The sequence below is a fragment of the Clupea harengus genome, chromosome 12, assembly GCF_900700415.2.
Source record: "Clupea harengus chromosome 12, Ch_v2.0.2, whole genome shotgun sequence".
Taxonomy (NCBI): Eukaryota; Metazoa; Chordata; class Actinopteri; order Clupeiformes; family Clupeidae; genus Clupea; species Clupea harengus.
This window is the reverse complement of record NC_045163.1, coordinates 18,435,490-18,457,407: the sequence shown is the minus strand read 5'-3', so window position 1 is coordinate 18,457,407 and position 21,918 is coordinate 18,435,490. Positions and strand designations below refer to the sequence as shown.

General features: G+C 42.8%; 2 protein-coding genes across 3 annotated transcripts in view; both read left to right on the top strand.

Moving 5' to 3' along the window:
• The first annotated feature begins 1,084 nt into the window (after positions 1-1,084).
• LOC105902568 (glutamine synthetase-like) lies at positions 1,085-9,261 on the top strand. The gene is made up of 8 exons (XM_012830202.3): positions 1,085-1,263; positions 4,757-4,854; positions 5,748-5,969; positions 6,364-6,525; positions 6,931-7,077; positions 7,465-7,592; positions 7,873-8,072; positions 8,270-9,261. The coding sequence occupies exons 3-8, from the start codon at positions 5,804-5,806 to the stop codon at positions 8,577-8,579; spliced, it is 1,113 nt and encodes a 370-aa protein (XP_012685656.2). The 5' UTR covers positions 1,085-1,263; positions 4,757-4,854; positions 5,748-5,803; the 3' UTR covers positions 8,580-9,261.
• Positions 9,262-9,854: 593 nt separating this feature from the next.
• Positions 9,855-21,918, top strand: part of arrdc1b (arrestin domain containing 1b) — a 45,783-nt gene continuing 33,719 nt past the window's right edge. The window contains exon 1 of one of the 2 annotated variants that reach the window (XM_031578491.2): positions 9,855-10,471. In XM_031578491.2, the coding sequence (XP_031434351.1) occupies positions 10,354-10,471 (118 nt within the window). In that variant the 5' untranslated portion in view covers positions 9,855-10,353. Of the gene's footprint in view, positions 10,472-20,136; positions 20,454-21,918 lie in introns of those variants that run through there. The other variant, XM_031578493.1, reaches the window with a different exon arrangement.

Genomic DNA, 21,918 nt, shown 5'->3' with positions numbered 1-21,918 from the left:
GCGTGCGTGTGTGTTTGGTTTAATCATGCGTGTGCGTGTCCCTTGGTGATTTTTTCATTCATCACATCGGATGCAACAGTGATGAACATTAATACATCTCTATTCTGCAATTGCATGTGATGACACTAAATCAAACAGTGGCAGCGTCTCTGTGTATCTTTCGCCCTGCTTGTGACTCTAATGTCGCTGTGCCACGTCTCGCTTGTGTCCTCAGTTCTCGCGTGTGCCAAGGTACCTGGCGGGTGAGCAGCCAGCCCATGAGGACAGAACGCAGGAGGGACTGGAGGAAGAGTGGGCGCATCGTTAGGAAGGCATGATGAAAAAAACAGAGAGAGACAGACTATGCAAGACTGAGAGATGAGACCAGCTTCCCCAAAGACCCTAGTTTAATTAAGGAGACTTCAGGTCAACTATGCCACTGACTGCCTTTGTAGTGTGTGTTCCCAGTTACATGCATTCTGAGTCCATTGTGTTTACAATATTGCAAAGTGTAATGAATAAGTTATTTGTAAAGTGATTATGAATGGCGGGTAATTTGTCATTCCTGTGTTGTTGATAATTGTTTGAATTGAAATTCTACTGTTGAAAGTATGTTTTGGAATAAATTCTCATGGCAAAATTCAACAAAATTGATTGATTTCTTTCTTTTTTCTTTCACCATGTAGACTATAAGATATTCACTTCACTTCTTCACTTGTGAAGAGTGTAAGGACAAACATCGGTTTTGGTGATACTTCAAAGGTTACCTCAGGATATGTTCCAGATCAGGGGCACTGATATGGAAAAAGAGGATATTTTTCATAATGAAGATATATATAATAAAAAAAAACATAAACTAAACATTAATCAACAAAAAGTTATTTGCTAGTAGTAAGAAATGTACCTTACATGGAAACAGACCACAAAGAGTCAGAGGCCTAATACAGTGCAGAATTCAGTTCAGAGTTTGAGCGGCTTGCCTCCAGCAAAAGGTTGTTTTGCATACCTGCCCTACATGCTCATCAAGCCATCATATCTCAGTCTTCCATAGTGAGGTCATAATAGTGTGACAATTCATTAAGAACATTCTTTGTGTTCTAGACATCATGGTAAAATAATTGGTTGACATCTCCAGTTCCTTTCAGGGAGCAGTTTTGATGACTGAGCAGTGGGGAATGCAGGAGGAGGAGTAGTCTCGCCCTCAGCTAAGAGTTCCAGTGAAGTGCAATTGTTCTAATGAATGTTTTAGGCTCGTCTACAACAGCATGGTTCACTTAAAATCAGGTCAGTGACATGAGATGTGTTCCTCAGTCAAGAGTGCTGTCTTTGAGAACACGGCAAGCCTTCCATGGGTCAAGACCCTAAAGTAATTGTAATTTTATCATAATTCAATTAATTTTTATTGTCACAATAAATGTACACTCTTTGGGTTGTTTATCTGGCTATTTCCATAGCACTTCAAACCAGCCTGTTATATGCAGTTATATATTGTATTGTATATCCTGTACTGCATGGTTACTACATGAGAGCATCTGATTATCTACTGTGACCAGCCTGTTATATGCAGTTATATATTGTATTGTATATCCTGTACTGCATGGTTACTACATGAGAGCATCTGATTATCTACATATTTCTGGATATGGCCCTGCATGTTAGTGGGATGGGGTCCAGCGGGCATGTAGTTGGACGGCTACCTGTTAGGATTTTGGAGACCTCACTCTCGCTGAGAGGGGTGAAAGAAGGAAATGATGAGCAACCGTCAATGGCTCATCATTTCCTTCTTTCACCCCTCTCAGCGAGAGTGAGGTCTCCAAAATCCTAACAGGTAGCCGTCCAACTACATGCCCGCTGGACCCCATCCCATCCAATATCCTTCAAGCCATATCGCCTGCCGTCTTACCGGCAATAACACAGGTGATTAATGCTTCATTTAATTCTGGAACATTCCCTTCTTCATTTAAAGTGGCTCGGGTAACACCGCTGCTCAAGAAGCCGTCTCTCGATCCCACTCAGGTGGGAAACTATCGACCGGTCTCACTTCTCACGCTCCTATCAAAAACCATTGAGAGGGCAGCTTCCAAACAGGTCAGAGTTCCTAGCAAGGAACAATCTCCTCGATCCAAACCAGTCTGGATTCAAAAGTGGTCACTCCACCGAAACAGCCCTGTTGTCTGTGACAGAGGCCTTGAAAACAGCTAGAGCAGCAGCTCAATCCTCAGCTCTCGTCCTGCTTGATTTATCAGCTGCGTTTGATACAGTCAACCACCGCATCCTTCTGTCCATACTGTCAAGTATGGGCATTTCTGGCAAGGCGCACTCCTGGTTTGAATCGTACCTCACTGGGCGCTCGTTCAATGTGTCATGGCAAGGTCAGCTGTCTGTACCTCACCACCTTACCACAGGGGTGCCCCAAGGCTCGGTGATGGGACCACTTCTCTTTGCCATTTACACCACTTCGCTGGGCCCTATCATCCGCTCGCATGGTTTTTCCTATCATTGCTATGCCGATGATACTCAACTGTTTCTGTCTTTCCCTCCTGAGGACACCACTGTCTCGGCGCGGATCTCGGACTGTCTTGCTGATATATCCACATGGATGAAAAACCACCACCTTCAGCTGAACCTGGCCAAAACGGAACTGATGGTCTTTCCAGCCAAACAGGCCATCCACCACAACATCAGCATCAATATTGACTCCTTGTCTCTTGTTCCATCCAAAACAGCAAGAAACCTCGGGGTCATTATAGATGACCAACTGACTTTCACGGACCACATTGCCTCTGTCTCTAGGTCCTGCCGCTTTGCGCTATTCAACATCCGCAAAATCAGGCCGTACCTAACCCAGTATGCCACCCAGCTGCTGGTGCAAACCTTGGTGAATTCACGCCTTGATTACTGCAACGCCCTCCTAACGGGCCTGCCGGCTTGCGTGGTGAAACCACTACAAATGATCCAGAACGCGGCGGCGCGTCTGGTGTTCAACCAACCGAAGAGGGCACACGTCACCCCGCTACTCATTGAGCTCCACTGGCTGCCGGTAGCTGCTCGCATTAAGTTCAAGTCACTTATGCTTGCCTACAGAGTGCTCGATGGTTCTGCTCCCACCTACCTAAATGCTCTTGTAAGGGCAAATGTTACACCCAGGATGCTGCGCTCTTCTAGTGAGCGTCGTTTGGCACTGCCGTCTGTGCAAGTCCGGCAGTCCAGACTATTCTCATTTGTAGTTCCACGTTGGTGGAATGAACTACCCAGCACTACCAGAGCAGGGGCGTCCCTCTCTACCTTTAAGAAGCTTTTGAAGACTCAACTCTTCAGAGAGCACTTCCCGTCCTAACTGGCACTTCGACTAGTGCGTAACTTGCAATTACAGCAGTTACACTTCTGCACTCCTTTCTTTTTATTTCATTTTGTTATATTTCTAATGTAAAGTAGTATTTATTTATTGTTACACCAGGTTCTATTGCTCGTAGCTTGAATATTCTCTCCCTTGTACGTCGCTTTGGACAAAAGCGTCTGCTAAATGACTAAATGTAAATGTAAATGTAAATATAAAATGTGCTCTAGGAAGTTAATGCGAATAATTAAACTTTCAAAGAAACAGGAAATGCGGTCATAACTTGGCTTTTTCCAAAGAGACAAATTAAATTCTCACTTAGTGAAGTGGTTATGAGTCATTGTTCCAAGAATGCAGTGGCTGTGATTTCCTCATGTGTGTCACATCGTGTTAAAGGATTTGCATAAATGTTTTCCTTCTTAATAACGAAACTGACTTTTTTCTCAATCAAATTCACTTATTACCTATAAATGTATCTCATTATTCTGTGTTTCTAGTAACACTGCATTGCATTATGAGATATTTCGAACACTATTATATTAGTGTTGTGGAAATACATTGCTCCATTATAAGCCGCTTTGTATTATGAGATATTTCTAACACTATTATATTAGTCTATTCTATTACACACCACTCAATTGTAATTCACTTCTGCATTCTGCTGTAGAAAAGTTAATGATTAACAAGTTAATGAATCTGCCCTTAATGAACCGCTTACAGCACACATCCTTACCGTCTTGTTTATGTCTTCGTCGTTGTAAATGGGGACACGTGGCATTTTCCCACTGACACATCACTCCTCTGATACATCACTCCTCTGATAAGTGCATTGGGATACGTGTGAAATAATAAGCAAGCATCCTGATCAGCCCTGAAGGTGGCCTATGCAGCTCTGTAGCTTAGCAACTGTGCGTTGAGGGGTGTTCAGGTGAGGTGCTGGGCTCAGCAGACGAGGGGAGCTCTGCTTAACACTTGGATGAGTGTTCATCTTTATGTCTCTGGGGAGGGAGCCAGCTTAAACAGCACCAAAGTCCACTGGTCCAGTGAACTAGACCCTTATTTATTTAGATTTTTTTTTTAGGGCACACAAGTAGTAATAAACTGTTTCTGTAAAAAATGTGTGTGACAATTACATGGAAATGTAAGGCAAGGTCAATTTAGCATTCACATAGCCATACATATTGACTGCTCATAGCCATACAAATTCCCCAGCAAAATTATGATTTCAATTATAAGTAAACACGTCTGTAATTTTATGTATTTGATTTTTTACTTAAACAAAAGAAATAGACAATAAACCATGCCACATCAGTATCTCCCAAATCAACTAGTACTATTGGGGATATGAACTGAGTTGACAGGTTTTTCCAGATGAGCTCAATTGAGGTAAGACTGCAGTAGACGTCACTGTGCTTTTTTCTTCCTCTTCTGTGACGACAGTGGAATGTTGGCTTAAGGGAGAGAAAAACAGACTGGCTGCTTTTAAACACAACAGTCGAGGGACGGGACACCCAACAACACACAGCTCCTCCTGCAAGGTAAGATATGCGAACTATAACTATTATTAAGACTTCTTTATATTAACATTAACATGTTATCCTTTGTACTTTTTTCTGTGTTAGAGATGTCAGGAATCTGTTAATGTGTAGATCATGCTTTACATGGCTTTAGTAAACATACTCAATATTTAATAATAAGCATTTCACAGAAATTATTTGAATGGGTTTTTTCCCCATTGATACACCACCAAATACGTAACGGCTAAATGTAATATATAATCTTTACACAGATTTACTCTGTCCTTGTTCTTTCTAGAGACATATATTACATATTTTTGTCAATAGACAGTCAATGGGATGAGCTTTATTAGTTCTGACTAATGTTCTGACTGGCCTGAAACTGTTCCAAGAACTGTTCCCACAAATATGTGATGGAAATGTTTCCAACTGAAGGTTCCATTTGATGATGCAATAATGAACTCAAGCAACTATTATAAATGGCAGTTAATATAAATTCTAGATCTGTGTGGTATAATCCTGGAAAACCTCACTCCTCAAAAGGTTAACAACTCCTAAATCAAACCCTTCCACAACATACAATTATACTTGTCCCCTTAGGTAGGCGTAATAGTGGAGTATTTTGAGAGGCATGTTTTTTCCAAAGAGAAATGCAATCTGTCCAAAGACAAGTATGTTCATAAACATCTAAGTAAACAGACTGAAGCATTAGTATTTTGGTTGTATAAGTGGTGTATGCACTCTGGTTTTAGTCCCAGTTAAGAGTAGAGCCAACAACTACTAAGATCCACCTGACATAATTCCTCATCATAGTAATCCCTCACCATATGTTGTTTTTGTGCTTGCTGTTTCTTTAGTAGCACATCATTCCCATAGCTAGCTGTTTTCTCACAGTCTTCCCCTGCTTCGTCTAGTCTCTGCTGCTGCTGGTCTCCTGACTGCTTTCCCCGCACTCCTCCACGTCTCAGTCATGTCTGTGTCAGACAGCTCCCTCCTGTCTAAGGCCCTGCGTCAGCACTACCTCACCCTCCCCCAGGGCAAGAAGTGCCAGGTGACCTACGTCTGGATTGATGGGTCCGGGGAGGGCCTGCGTAACAAGGCCCGAACCCTAGAGGAAGAGCCCAAGAGCATCAAAGGTAAGACAGTCAAACACCTGGGGGGACAGGTGATTTACTGCACACTCTTCTTGAAGGTTATGAAAAACAACTGGTAGGAGTAAGCAAAACAAGCACGGCACAGCAACTCTTCCTCTCTCAGACATCCACACTCACACTCCTTTTTTCTTTTGTTTTTCTTCCTGTAGAAGCGTCCTAATAGTGTACATATCTTTTACTTTCACTTCCACAAAGCCAAGGTATATCCAGTGCATACAGGGTGTAGCTATTAAGTAATGAGACTAATGCTGTAATTCGCTGCACTGAAGAAAACATGTTACACTCTTAATAACTCGTATTACTATCCAGTCTTGCCTATAACGTCTTCAAATCCCTGAAATCCTCCTGACTGGATTTGGACCTTGTTTTGCAACAGATATCCCCGAATGGAACTTTGATGGCTCCAGCACCGACCAGGCAGAGGGCTCCAACAGTGACATGTTCCTCATCCCTGTCTGTATGTTCAAGGACCCCTTCACCTTCGACCCCAACAAACTCGTCCTGTGTGAAGTTCTCAAGTATAACCGCAAACCTGCAGGTGAAAGCGATTTCATGTCAACACTCCTACATTTTAAGCGACCTACATAATCAGGTGGCATCATATTTTTTCGTAGTTTAAACTTGTGTTGGGAGAACAATGCTAATGAGTAGTTTATAGGTACCACCTTTCACTGACATAGCTCATAATATGAATTTGATCATCATTTCCAAATTTAGTTACCTTGTAGTCCTGTATATTACTGCATTATTCCTGTCCAGAAATCTGGCCTTACACAATTCTAGCATTTCAACACATTTTACACTGGTGTTAAAGTAATCAAGGCCTGTAAATATAAAAATGACATATATACAAAGCCTATATTGTATATATATTATAGGTCACAGTTTGTCTGAGTGACCCTCTTATGCAATAACCCCTGTTGCAATCAATGTTTGTATCCAGAGACTAACCACCGCCGCAAATGCAGTCAGGTGATGGAGCGTGTAAGTGAGCATCACCCATGGTTTGGGATGGAGCAGGAGTATACCCTCCTGGGGATGGATGGACACCCCTACGGCTGGCCCAAAAATGGCTTTCCAGGGCCCCAGGGTGAGTGGGTGGCGTGCGGTTGGGCCCCTGATGAATCAGTGCAGTTATTTTCAGAAGAGCTCTATCTAAAAATACAGTGACGCAAAGCAGCTCTGGCGAGCATGCTGAGTGGTACTGACTGTGGGTGGATCATCATCATCATGCTTTTGATCTTCCTCTGGACATATATTGGCCACTGAATCACTCAGTGTACTCCATCCATACATCTGCTTTTTTACATCAGTATATCTGGTTACAAAATGAGGCAATGTAGTATAGCCAGCATTAACTATTGTAAACTTTTGTGCGTTTGCATTTATACCTTTATAATGTTTGCATTTAGTTTTATACAAATATTAATGAATGCTTGTTTTAAAATGATCTTGAGCTAGTGCTGTCCTTCTTCAGGGCCGTACTACTGTGGAGTGGGAGCTGACTGTGCCTATGGCAGAGACATCGTAGAGTGCCACTACAAGGCCTGCCTCTACGCTGGAGTGGAGATCTGTGGCACTAATGCTGAAGTCATGCCATCACAGGTAGATCATTCAGTCATCATCTGACAGACTACAGGTCAAACTTACAGAGAGAAAACAGATTCCAAGTAGAACAGTTAGATTTCCCAACCAAAATACCATAGATGCAGTATATTTTCTATGGTATTACGTGGGTAGATCATTCTAGATTGGTTGGTCATTTGGAAGTTCTAGGTATATCAATCATTCACCTGAAGCCATTTTGTTATATCTCTACCTACCTAACCATCTATACTCTCCCTGGTTTGTATAAGGAAAAGCTTTGCTATTCTTTTCCTTCCAGTGGGAGTTCCAGGTGGGTACATGTGAGGGGATAGCGATGGGAGATCACCTGTGGATGGCTCGGTTCCTGCTGCACCGTGTGTGTGAGGACTTTGGGGTGGTGGCCTCGCTGGACCCCAAACCCATGAAAGGGAACTGGAATGGTGCTGGCTGTCACACAAACTTCAGCACAGAAGGCATGAGAGCAGAGGGGGGACTAACGTGAGTGTCAAAATTGCATAGAAGATATTGACACACATCAATATTACTGTTGCATCGACTTGCATGGGATCTTGAATTAACATACAAAAACATAAACATTCTAACCTAAATTAAGTTACTTACAGAGAACTCTGATCCATACCCATACACACAGGCAACTTAATATTCGGCTAAACCAATCCTTCTGTCTTTGACAGACACATTGAGGAGGCCATTGAGAAACTCAGCAACAGACACAAAGAGCATATCCTTGTGTACGATCCTCGTGGTGGACAGGACAACATGAGGCGCCTCACTGGCAAGCACGAGACCTCCAGCATCGATGAGTTCTCTGCCGGCGTGGCTAATCGTGGGGCTAGCATCAGAATCCCGCGACAGGTCGGTCAGGAGAAATGTGGGTACTTCGAAGACCGCCGGCCTTCAGCGAACTGTGACCCGTACGCGGTAACTGGCGCCATCGCTCGCACCTGCCTCCTGCTTGAAGCGGAAAAAGTTGAAGAGCCTTAAGGAAGGGCAGGGGTGCAGAATGGAGGGTGTCACGTTCAACAGTCCATTAAATATTTGGAAAATAAGTTAAGCTGAGGCTCCAATGTTTTGCCTCCGTGCTGCAAGTAAATAAATGTGGTCCTTTTGCTATGGCCGATAAACTTATATGTTTTGACTTGTTGTAGCCTTTGCGTAATTTCAAATTTCAATGAACAGGCTTCATTTTTTTTTTTTACAATAGATAAGGTTGACTCAGGTCTAGGCTTACCAAGGCATCAATGATGAACGGTAACCTTTATTTTGCCTAAAGACCACCTTCATGTTTGGATAGTAGACTTATGATGCGTTCTTACATGCTGGTGACCGATCAGTGCCTGGCAGCATAACTATGAATTTGAGAATGTATACAATCGTTTGAGATGGTGGCAGTTACATAATATGTGTGCTGTTTTAATGTGAGTTGTGGGTTTTTGAGTGCAGTGTTTACATTAGGAGTAACTACTACTAAACTAGTCAACGCCTTCTTGCTCAGAACTGTGCCGTTTTGACTGTGATTTACTTACGCAATTTAGCCACAAGGTGTCAGTCCCTCCTTTCTTGGAGCTATTTACAGGCCCGCTGTCATATTTGATGAAGGTGTGGTTGTTGCTTTGTTATTTTTATTGTGGTCATCATCTACCTTAATAAATCTTCTTTTCCTTAATTTACAAGTTGTGAACATTTGTCCAGAACATCAAGCAACACTGAGAATCCCATCTCAAATCATGTGCCACGTAGGTTAATTGTGTTCTATACATCTGTGTGTTGACTGACAGGAAAGATTAGATGTAAGATCTATATTTTATTCAAATATGGCACTGAGGTTTCATACTGGCTCCTTTGAATGTGAATTACTTGTTTCCAATGCCAGTAAGCTCTCATCTGAATCAATAGAGAGTGCCCTTCTTATGACTTCAATAATGTTAGCCCATAATTGACCTCTACATTAAACTCACATAGACATTCCATGCAGAATTAGAGGTGAACACTACACACAGACAGGCTATTTTACTTGTATGTGTAGAGCTGGTCAATATTTCACTCTCTCTCTCATGCACACGCACGCACACACATACGCGTGCACACACACACACACACACACACACACACACACACACACACACACACACACGCACGCACACACACACACACAAAATTAGATGGCTCCACAGTACAGTGGCTTTTGCTTGAGGGAGACCATGCCTTGCTTCCATGTTAGATGTATTTTGTCTTTGATCAATAGGATGGTAAGTGTAGAACTGGTGTTCTGTTCAATCAATGACACTATATTGAGACTCAGTCTAGACAGGTGTTAAGCCACAAAAGAGAATTAGAGGCCATCAGATATGAGATATATTTATATTTCATTTATAAAAAAACAATGTCCATGAAGTTTAAACATGTGATGAAAGTTGCAAGTGATTAATAGTTTAATACTATCCTTTCGTGCATTGTACGTAATTACATCTGTTTCTTTCTGCCTTGGGAGAAGATTTAGACCTTTAAAAGACATCTATAAAGGTAGTGGCGTTTGGAAATGGTAAAGGGCAAGTGGACATCGGGAAAGGACCACCTCAATCTGAATGAATGAATCAAATGTTATCGTAATGACGTCAACGCCAGGGCCACGGGAAACGGGGTGGAGAAGGGAGCGCGTGCTGCAGGTGGGACGCTCTTGCGCCGCTTCGCTCGCTCTCCTGCTCAGACTGAACCAGAGTAGTGAGTGCGTCGGTAAGGGACAGACATACACGGCGAAATGGGCAAGCTCCAGGAATTTGACATTACTTTCACTAACAATAAAGTGGTTTACAGCCCCGGAGAATCCATATCTGGATGCGTGAAGATCACAAGTAGCGGCTCCCTGAAATACAATGGTAAGATATTGTCCTGCCATATTTCCTTAATGCGACGCAGAATCGTTTCAATTGAGCGTTTGACAACAGAGGTCTGGTGATTATTTGTCCGTAATTGCTATCCACGAACAAGAATGCTTCTTATTTTCCTCCGCTCTATAAGAAGGAAGCGTTGCTAACAAGTGAGCGTCTCCGAAAATCAGTTAGGTTGAGATAGGCTACACGAGCGGACAACCGAACTATTTACTGGTTGGTAGTGATTAGGTTACATAGACATTATTATTTTTCTTTACTTTTTTTTTTTACTGTTGTTAGAATCGACAATGAATTCGTGTCCTGTCATGTTTTGTTTTTTCGTTTTTCGTTGAACCCTTTGAGCACTATATCCTGTCTCTCATCCTGTTTTTGCATATTTTGTTTTTTGTTGTTCTCTTACTCTGTACGGTTACAGTCGGTTGGAAATATAGGCTACATTTAGTTAAGTCGAGCTAATATCTAGCTCATCAAGCGTTCTCAGCGAGGGACACCTCAACAGGTGTAACAGTTAAGAAAGAAAAACTCTACTACGACTGCGTAAAGTTACAAAGTGGAGTAAGGTATCCGCGAAGAAAAGACCGTTTAGTTCCAAAATACCCATATACTCTGGGCTTGGAGGAAGGTACTTAGTAAAGAAAGTAGGTTAGGATGGGAACACGATCATGACCACGGGTAACTTTAACAGAGACAAAGAAGGCATTGTGTTGACTGCGTGGATATCATGGATTTTATGTAGACGACATTCTACAGCGAAATAGACTCGTCTATTTCATTGTCACAGTCATGGAGTCTCTCAGTCTAGTCATCACTAACTATCTTAATGGAGTTTACTAAAATAACTAAAAAGTTCGGGTAATCATAAACAAAACGGTTATATATAGTACGTTTAGCTATCAGTACATTTTCAAACTTAAAGCATCAAAAAGTTCATTTAAGTCCTTTACATGGAAAATATATTCATAGTTTGGTATGTAGGTTTACTGTCTTTAAATTTCTCCAAGTACAACTGTGTCCTCATAGGCAGTTGACCTCAACTTTTGAGATGCTGATGTTTTGATGGAACAGCATTTGTTTGGTTTGTGAGCTTGTCTCCTTGTAAGTGGTGAGGGGAGAGTATATCCCAGTGAGCTTGGGTTTGCTGTAGATGGATGTGTGACAAATAGCAACTGACAGCTTGGCACCAAGGGAAGATTTTCGGTCCTGCGCACCCACCCCCAAACCACACATATTCCACTGTCCCTTCATCCCGTGTCATTCATTCTCGCGGTTATTTGGAGAGGCATATCACTGAAGTTTCCTTAGGAGGAGGCAATGACAAATGAGATGATGGTGAAACCTCTGAGCAAGTATACATTACCTAGAGGCACATAAACGTAATGGCAGTGTAATTTCTTCAAAGCTTGGGTGACATTAGGCCACTGACTCATATCAGCCTTGACTCTAGGCAGCAGTGCACTTTCTCTCCAGTACACATTTTCCTGGTATTTTAGTGATGCCTTTAGTCGGTGAGAAACTCACCAAATGACAAGCTAGTCTACCCTGAATAAGCTTAGAGCTTGTCGGTGTTGCCTAGGTTGAAATATGCCACAAACAGACTGCATAACCTCTGGTACCGTACCGTACCGTACTTCTCAAAGGCACAGTGTTATGCCAGTATAGTGCCAGTATACCATTCACATCATTATTCTTGTACTCCTTTCCCAAAGTTCAAATGCCGACATTGTGAGAATAGGCATTTCTTCCTTCCTCATGTACCTAATCTAATCCGGTGTGCAATTTAGGGTGTCTCCACACCTGTGCTTAAGTTTCATTTACTGTGGGGCTGGATCTTTACATCACCTCCCCTCTCCAATCACAATTTGCCTGGGCAGGCGATCGATGATCTCACTCCTAACGGCTGGTGACATCACCCCATCATTCTTTATTGTTCCATGCCAGTGTCGATGATGTCAGTATCAATCCCCAATGACTTGGCTGAGTGTGTTGTGACTTTGACCTCCATTAAGTTAACCATTTAAACAGAGTGAGGAACAGTTCCTCCACACCCTCCTGGAGGTCATGTATTGATCTTTTGGCCGATACCCTGGTCAAATAACATGCGAAGGAAGGTATGAAAACATTCTGTGACTGGTGACTTGCACAGAAAAACTATAACAGACAGGTCTTATTAAGCATGAGGGAAGTGTGTGCACAACAGTGTTCAACAGTGTGCGAGATGTGGTGTAGGGGTCGGAGCCAGGGCTGAATGGTTTTTAGGAAGCTGATGCTCTTTAGGTCAGTTGTGCTGTATGCACACACACTGTATGTCTCTCCAGGGCTTTCTGCTGTAATGAACAGACTTCGTGTTTTGAAGTAGATGTTTCTTCTCCTGTTTCTCTCGTACCTCTCTCTCTCTCTCTCTCTCTCTTTCTCTCTCTCTTGAGAGTATGGTAATGTTAGTGATTGACATGACTAAACTTTTGCATTGCAAACCATTTAAACACAGTTTAAATACAGAATACAGAAAAAATTGGAAACATACATATATACAGTATACAGTATACAGTGGCACACGGAAGTGACCGACTACATTGAGCATCATCATCTATCACCTCAGATCAGTCACATACATCAGTCAGTGCAGATGAGGCAGCTCTGTTATTCCTCCCTGGTTGGGTTAGTTGACTGTATGCTAGTGTAGTGCAGTTGGTAGGATGTGAAGCTTTAATGAACAGAATGAAATTCCAAGCTAAGTTCAACAGAAACAGGTTTTGTAATTGAGTCAATGAATGTTGCTTCATAAAAAGGTTGTGGAGTGGAGATGAGCTGGTGGCCTTCTAATTAGTGGTAGCACATGTGGCACTTGACTGCTCCTTGCCTCACGACCTTCAGTGGGGATGTCTTTGCCTCAGGTTTAACATGGTCTGGAAAACCAGACCATTACTTGTCCAAACTCAAGGAAATTGTAATACTGATTACTGAAAATTAACAATTGTAATAGACTGGGTTTCTTACACACACACACACACACACACACACACACACACACACACACACACACCGTAACACACCTGCATGCACAGGAATGCATATAAACACATACACTCTCACATATACAGACACATAACACTATAGACTGCCATGGCTGACCCAATGATGACTTCTGCTGAGTTATTGCTAGAAACAATAGACCCCACGTCAAGCTAATGCCCGTGGGGATTTTTATCTCCTCTTCAGTATGTGATAGACGATATGGAGCCATTTTTATTTATCTTTGAATCTCACCTGTATGTGTGCCTGTTCTAATCAGACCGGCCAGTGCGGCCTCTCTCTTTCCCATCTTTCTTTTTTTCTTGCTTTCTCTTCCTCTCTATTATGACCTGTCAGTCTAACAATGTGTTTTGTTGCTCAAGTGGGCAGTATCTTCATCATCAGATCTTTCTTTCTCCTCCGGTCTGCCTTCCCAGCCCCTTCCTCTTTCTACTGAGCTGATGTGAGAGCCTGCCCAGCCTCTCTTCTGTGGTTGATGATGCATGATCGATGTACAAGGTCTACCTCTCCACTGGCTTTGGGTGCGTGTGTGTGTGTGTGTGTGTGTGTGTGTGTGTGTGTGTGTATGCCAGTGTGTGTGGGTATGTATGTATGTATGTATGTGTATTGCTTGTGTGTACAGTATATGTATTTGCCCTCCATCACTACCTGTGAGCCCCCATGGATCGATTCCTGTGTGTCTTGTGTATTTACATCCAGTGGAAAGTGTGGTGTATCAGGTTACTAAGTAACACAGCTCAATAAAGTGAATGGACAGGGCCTGGACCTCCACAGTCCTAGGCGGTCTTTCTAGGGTTAGCGGTGGGAGCCTTGGGACTGAGTGGTGCTACATGCTCTATTACTAATGGAGAATGTATTGATTCTGTCAGAGAGCTCGGCACAGGTGAACACTGAACATCATTTTCAGTTGGGTGGTCCATATATTGCCCCAAATTGTGTACAATTTTGTTTTAGGCTTTATGTTTCTGAATCGTATTATCTCCTTTTATTGCAGTTATTGGATCATTTTCTTCCATGTCTTCCATAAGCAATCTGTGGGGCTATCGATTTCCCTAACAATACAATAATACATGTGTTGTAAGATCTACATGTACATAACATTATAGGAGTGTGTTTACTGTAATCTTTTTTTCTTGACTTACTAGAAATGTGACAACTTGTTGTGATTAGTGATTTATCTTTGGGAGCGATGGGTTCATTTCAGATGTTATATTTACTTTGGCTTCATGGCTTGCTCAGATATCCACTCTAATCCACACCACAGCTGCCAGTTCATTTTTCTTCCTACCTGTCTGTCTGGCTTATGGTGCGCCTTCCTAAGAGCAGCGCCCGCTAACTGGAAGCGAAGGAAAAAAAAGTGAGGCTTTCTAACTCATCCTTGAAAATGATTTTTTTTAATCCAGTGCTAACACTGACTGCTTCAAGTCAACTGTGAAGGTTGGGATGTGTTGTTAAGAGTTGGAAAAGTATGAAAACACATCAGTTACCTGTAGGAAGTTAAGTTTTGAATCTCCTGTGCATTCCTCTGTCTGCCTTTCCTCTTCCCCCTCTCTCTCTCTTTCTCTCTGTGTAACTGCCGCCTTTGCTTTACCTATCTCAGTTTATACATAAATCTCTTATCCTCCCTTCTCTCAGTTCTCATGTCTCTCTCAATGACTCCCTCTCCCTGTTTCTTCCTCACCCATACACTTACCTTGGGTGTGATGTAACACGAGCCTGCTCATTCCACTGTGTGTGTGTGTGTGTATGTGTGTGTGTGTGTGTGTGTGTGTGAGTGAGTGAGTGTGTGTGTGTGTGTGTGTGTGTGTGTGTGCTATTAAACCACAAAACTCTTGAAATGGATTCCCGTCCCGCATGTGCAAACAGATATGTAAACATTCCGTGTGCCCTGGTGTTGACATGAATTCTGACCTTGTGTGAACAATGTCACAATAGGTTGACTCTGTGTCATGAAGTGAAACAGAAATACTCCCACCCCCCCACCCCCCTTGCTTGGTCTTTGATGCTTTAAGATGCATTGTTGTGTGCTTATGTTACCCCCCAGGTCATCTTTATGGCTTGGTGCTATGGTTATGAGAAAGGGCTTGTCTTGGTGCTTGTTCATCCTGAGGACGCCCTCTCGTAAACTGTGTCACAGGAAGGGTGAGTCAGAGAAAAAGACTCCCAGGGTCTCCAGGCTACCTCACCTGTTCAGACCTGTGAGAGTTTGGGTAGGTTGAGGAATTGAGGAGTGGGTCAGATGTTTGGACTTTGGGTAGCAGATCAAACCACAGGTCTAGAGATTATGCTCTGTGTCCCATGTAGTGTTTAATAGAGGCCTTGCAGTCACAGAAAGAGTTGACATATCTGTAAGGTTCGGTTTTTCTACTAGAATAACCGGTTAACCTTGGAATGATTGTGTTGTGTTTGCAGAGGCTGTTTACTTATGGTCTGTTTTCTTGCACACTCACTCTAGACTCCCCGGGAGTCTCTAAACACATTTACTGAATACTTCAACTTTTCATGGCTTGATGTTGGCTATTACCATAGATAGAGCCTAGGTTACTTATGTTTTGGAAAATAACTCTTCACAGCTTAGACAAGGACATAGAATCTCATCTAAACTAACCTACAATAATTCCTCTGTCTTCATTTAGGAGGCCCAGGAGAGCCCTTGAATGATATCAACCTCCCTGAGGTCACAGTGTCTTATCTGTTTTTGTGAGGCCACAGGTGTTCGTGATGAACTCCTACAGGCCTCTCACTGTGTTCAGTGTAGTGTAGTGGAGCAGAGGGTGTTGAAGGAGAGCTCGACTAGGAAGGCCAGAGGATGGGTTCCTCCACTGGTAAAGGGCTTATTCAAGGTGTCACGGTGGATGATCTCATCTGCTCGCACCTGGGAGGCTGCTCATTCAATTCAATCTCAAGGACGCAGTTGGAGACTTGTTCAGAGCTTTTCAATTATATGGTTTGTTATTCACATTGCTTAAGTAATTCACTTATACGCTGTCTGTTGCTAGTGGCAGCCAACATGATAGCAAGTTCATAAATACCGGCATCCAACTATATTTTGAGCTGATTTTGTTGCTTGTTCCAGATATATATCTTAATAATACAAAATGTCCAGAATTAAAAATTACATTATTTCTACAAACATAAGATTCCACATTAGAAAAGGATGGCTTAGCCAGTGCTATATTGATGGAGGTATTGTACAGTAACTGGTGTACGCAGTGTACTGTTAAAAAGTGGCATATTGATGTAGGTGTTGTGCAGTAACTGGTGTACGCAGTGTACTGTTTAGAAAGTGGCGTATTGATTTAGTTTGTTTTCTTTCTCTGCCTCATTGTTCTGTGGGAGTTCTTGCCAAATCATGATGACCAAGCACCTAACATCTAATCACCTCAGTTTTAAAAGTTTACCTATACAGCAATTAGGGTGGATGTATGTTTAATGTGTGTGAACAGGACACAGAGGTTGAGTAGATGTTATAGGTAATCTGAGCATTGTTGTTGATCCACATGAGTAACCTCTGTCTTCTGTCACAGAAGCACAGAAGCATAGCTCAGTTTAGCAGTCCTTCAAACACACTATCAACAGCATTATCACCAACCACTCCTAACACACACACACTCTTTCATATCTTTGCCACATTGGAGAGTGCACAGCATACTGTATATCTCTCTCTTCCTCTTTCTACCCCTCTCTCCCTCCCTCTTTCTACCCCTCTCTCTCTCCCCCTCTCTCTCTCTCTCCCTCTTTTTACCTCTCTCTCTCCCCTGCTCTCTCTCTCTCTTCCACTTTCTACCTCTCTCTCTCTCTCCTTCTTTTTACCTCTCTCTCTCCGACAACTCTCTCTCTCTCCCTCTTTCTACCTCTCTCTGTCCCTCCCTCTTTTTACCTCTCTCTCTCCCCCCTCTCTCTCTCCCTCTTTTTACCTCTCTCTCTCCCCCTCTTTCTCTCTCCCTATTTTTACCTCTCTCTCTCTCCCCCTTTGTCTTACACACACATACATGCACCCATGCATGCACACACAGTGCTATCTCGATTGCCTCGATTTGTTTCTGCCATTCTCTCTCTCGCTGGCTTCCTCTCACACAAAGAAAAGAACGATTCTGTGAAGAGTTTTACAGGATGGCAGTCAGAGAAGCAAAGAACAGAGAGTAGCTGACACACACACAGGCAAAGACCCTCCACAGTTCTCCTTTTGAATTTGTTTCCTGTTTTTAATCTTTTGCTAATAGGATTTGGAGACTATTTAACATACAAATATACAGAGCATGCACATTCATAAACATGCACATAAATCATCTACAGTCATGCAGTGACACACATGCACACACAGTTTGAAAGTGTAAGTGTTTAAGATAACTGAAGATGTGGCCATGCAGTGATGTGTCACTTTTTAAAAAACATGTCTCGAATGTTCATGACAAATACAAGTTTTCATTACAGTGGCAACAAAGTTATGAACTTCGAGGTCGAGCTGACATTTATGTTCTCCATCTTGTGTGACTGCTTCCCCTTGCTGAATGAGACTCAGTTCAATCACATGAGACTTGCACCAAATTATACCACATTTAATTTACAAGTCAATCCAATTACAACCACACTCTCAGAAAAGAGGCTTCTCTATGGACTCATAACATATTTAGAACCTGCTTCATGAGGTCTTGATTTGTTCCCTGCAGGCTCAGTTTTATCCTAAACTTGCCATTTAAAATATTGCCTATATTGCCTATAATGCAAAATGCTTCTTCTTAAGTCTTTAGTTGGAAAGTGTGTAGACGGAGTCCTGAGAAGCAGTCTATGTATTTCATAACACTCAGTACCACTACATACTTTGAGCATCTGTCTGGCGCTCACACACACACACACACACACACACTGCCTGCTTGCTTATTCTGTAGTTTCTGTGTGTGTGTGTGTGTGTGTGCTGTGGTTCCAGCTGTATAAGTGTGTTGTGTCTGAAAAGCCTCATCAGATTGTGTGTAATTAAATGAGCCCTCTGCATAGCGGGCGCCTCCTCCACAAGAGCTGAGAGTGTAAATATATCACACCAGCTGATACCTCTTATGTCTTCTGTCTCACACACACTAATGGACCCACAAACACACACACACACACACACACAAAAACACACACACACACACACACACACACACACACACACACACACACACACACACACACACACACACACACACACACACACTCAACCCTCATATCTCACATCCCTTTTTATACCCCACACATGCCTCTTCTCTCTTTCTCTCTTTCTCTCTTTTCTCTGTTTTCTATCAGCTGTAATGGTGAGCATGAAGACTTGGACCCAAGTGTGAGTCAGTATGTTTGTACGTGTTTGTCAAGAGGTCAAAGGTCAGAGTTGACAAACCATCTAGAAGAGAGCAAAGGGAGGAGGAGGGAGCAGGTCACTGAGTTTGTGAAGTGTGTCGGTGGGGTTGTGTGTGGTGTGCGTGTGTGTTTGTGTCTGAGGATGGGGAGGAAAGGAATGCAATGCATTCCTCTGCACACTATGCCTGTTGTCCTCAGTATTGCGTTAGAGGAGATGTTGTGAAGAGAAGACATAAAGACAAGTGTGCAGGTGAGAGCTCCCCTCTGGTCCTCCCTGTCTTCCCAAATACACGGGTGCAAAAATCACCTGACACAAGTTGTATGTTAGTTTGTGTGTCTCCAGAAGTCCTTCTTGTGTGCATCTCTCTCTCTTGCGTGATTTTGCTTGCGTGTCCACCTTGTCCTCTTGTTGTTACCTGGTTGTAAAGTCACTGTTCAGACGCCGTTCAGGACAAGAATGTGGTTTCCATGCCAGCGACTTGGGGAATCATTGTGCAACGGAGGCCGACAAGGTCTCTGTGCTGTCCTCTCCTATGTCCCTGCTACCTACACCCTCATCAAACAAAGAGCCCCTTTGGAGGACTGGGGTAATGGGTTCACTACACAATTGATGACGCTCCACAGAAGGTTAAGCTCTTGTGACATGACCACGTCGTCTAGACAATGGAACAGAATTGGGGGTATCAGAAATGATGCACCCAATGACTTTGCAGCTTTAACATAGACTATATTTAATCACCTGCTGTTTAAGGCACAACCTGCAACTAAACAATTTTAAGATAAGAGAGGCAAGTTCCTGAAACAGCCATGAAAGTCCAGCATGTCTTTCATGACACTGGGCCATCAGCTTAGTCCAGCTGATCGTTCTGCCCTTTTTGTGGTTTCTCATTTTTGTGCACCAGCATTTGACTTGGTTTGAATACTGCTCACTTGACCCTTAGGTCCCTTGACCCTCGACCCTTGGCTCAACCCTATCATAGTTGTTTTGCAGCTTAAATTCACTGGCGGTTGAGAATTAAACAGAGACTCGGTATACTGACAATTTGGTATGTAATGTCACTTTGTTTTAAAACAGCAGTTTGTGATTTTACATGTACATTCTCTCTACTGTGAAATACATTTCTCAAGTTATGACCACACAAGGCATAAGTGGATGTGTGAGTGCTGTCAGTGTTGAATGTGTCAGTTTATGTTTAGCTAATGTGAACGTGTGTGTGTGTGTGTGTGTGTGCGCGCGTGTGTGTGTGTGTGTGTGTGTGTGTGTGTGTGTGTGTGTGTGTGTGTGTGTGTGTGTGTGTGTGTGTGTGTGTGTGTGTGTGTGTGTGTGTGTCCGTCAATTACTTGGTCTGTGAGAGTTTGTCTGCGACAAGAATAGAGAGAAGTAATTGGATTAGATATGAAGCTGTGTGGACACTGGAGGCCTTTATATGGGTAATGTTGTGACATGTCTGTGGGTAAATGAGATAATCCCCTGACTGGGACAGAGTGACTGACAGATAGACAGAGGAGACTATCTGAGGTGACAGGCAGGAGAGGGTTGTCTCTTACACTCGATTTGTCTCTGTCGCTATTTCTCACAGGATTCCTCTTACAAAAAAAAGTTGTGAGTTTCACAGGATGGCAGTCAGAGTAGCTGACAAACTGTTTTCTTTAACACTGTTTTAGCAGTTGTAGCAGTAGTTTTAGGGACACGTATCTCCTAATTGAATCAAATGTGTAGGTACTTCGTAATATCTAGTCACCACTGCAGTCACTGCTGCCTTAAGCAGTGTGTGTGACTCATCCTCTACAAGTACAAAATACATTTTAAGTGCACTTAATTCCCCCGTACAGTCGACTATAGTATTACCTCGGATTGAAATCTTCCTTTTACCCCCCGATGTTTTTCCTTAGTTTGCCTAGTTAATATCTTGTCCGTGTGCTAATGTTCAAGGATTGATGAGTCTTGACCTTATGATTCAAGCAGTTGATTTGAGCCCATGTCTCTTTTCTGTGGGTGTGGTGGAAGAGAGATGCCACTGATTAGCTCAGAGCTGCTCTGTTGGGGAAGGGCAGAGGCTGTTGGTGGTCTAGAACACTGTGTCTGTTTGACGGATACATGTCACATGACATGACGTCTGTGTGTGTGTGTGTGTGTGCGTGTGTGTGTGTCTGTGTGTGGAATGTTATGTTTTATGTTAGGGCCTGTGGAGTCGTGATTGCTTCCCTTATTGAGTTTAGCTGGCATGCACTTGTGTCTGGCACAGGGTGTGTGTGTGTGTGTGTGTGTGTGTGTGCCTACATGAATGTACTACACATGGTTCACCGCTTCTGTCATAAGTAAAAAGTGGTTCACTCCCTGTTCCAGCACACCTGCTCTGTATAAAGGTACCTTTATTGTACCAACAGAATTGGTCCATATTCATGACAACGCGTTTCTTATGAACCTAGAAGCCTTTTTACTGTTTGGCTCAAATTCAAGTGCTGAATTGCTTTGCTAATGGCTACATGTGGACTCCTTTGTAGTGGACTTGAAGGGTTTAGGACCTGCTGCTAAGGCATTGGTACTGGTGGCAGAAAATAAACAGGAATTTCCACAGGCTCTCCTCTGTCAGAACAACAAAAGGGCTGCCACTAACCTGAATTGAACTCAATAAACTCAGAGGTTCAGCTCCTATAGAATCTCATTCATAAAATAATACACTCGTAGGTATTGTTTTAGTTGTTCATTTCGCCTAATCGTGTTGTGGGAAAGTTTTCAGCCAAGTTTTCAGTTTTCAGCCAAGCCTCAGGAGCCCTATGGCTCTTTTCCTCACCTAGAATGGCTTTAGATGGAATATTGCGATCAATAACGGATGGGCATGGTATCTTTGAGAAAAAAGCCATTATAAATAATATATTAGCTGGTTATTGGTGTCATGGCACCATCAGAAGATAAAACCTCTTCCCCTGTGTCTGAGAAAAAGAGCGTGTGTGTGTGAGATAAAGATAAAGATAAAGATAAAGATTATTTGATATTATAGAATGGAATAGTGCGAGAGCTAGAAAGAGGGACTGAGATGAGAGAGCGGTCATAAACTGGACGTGAT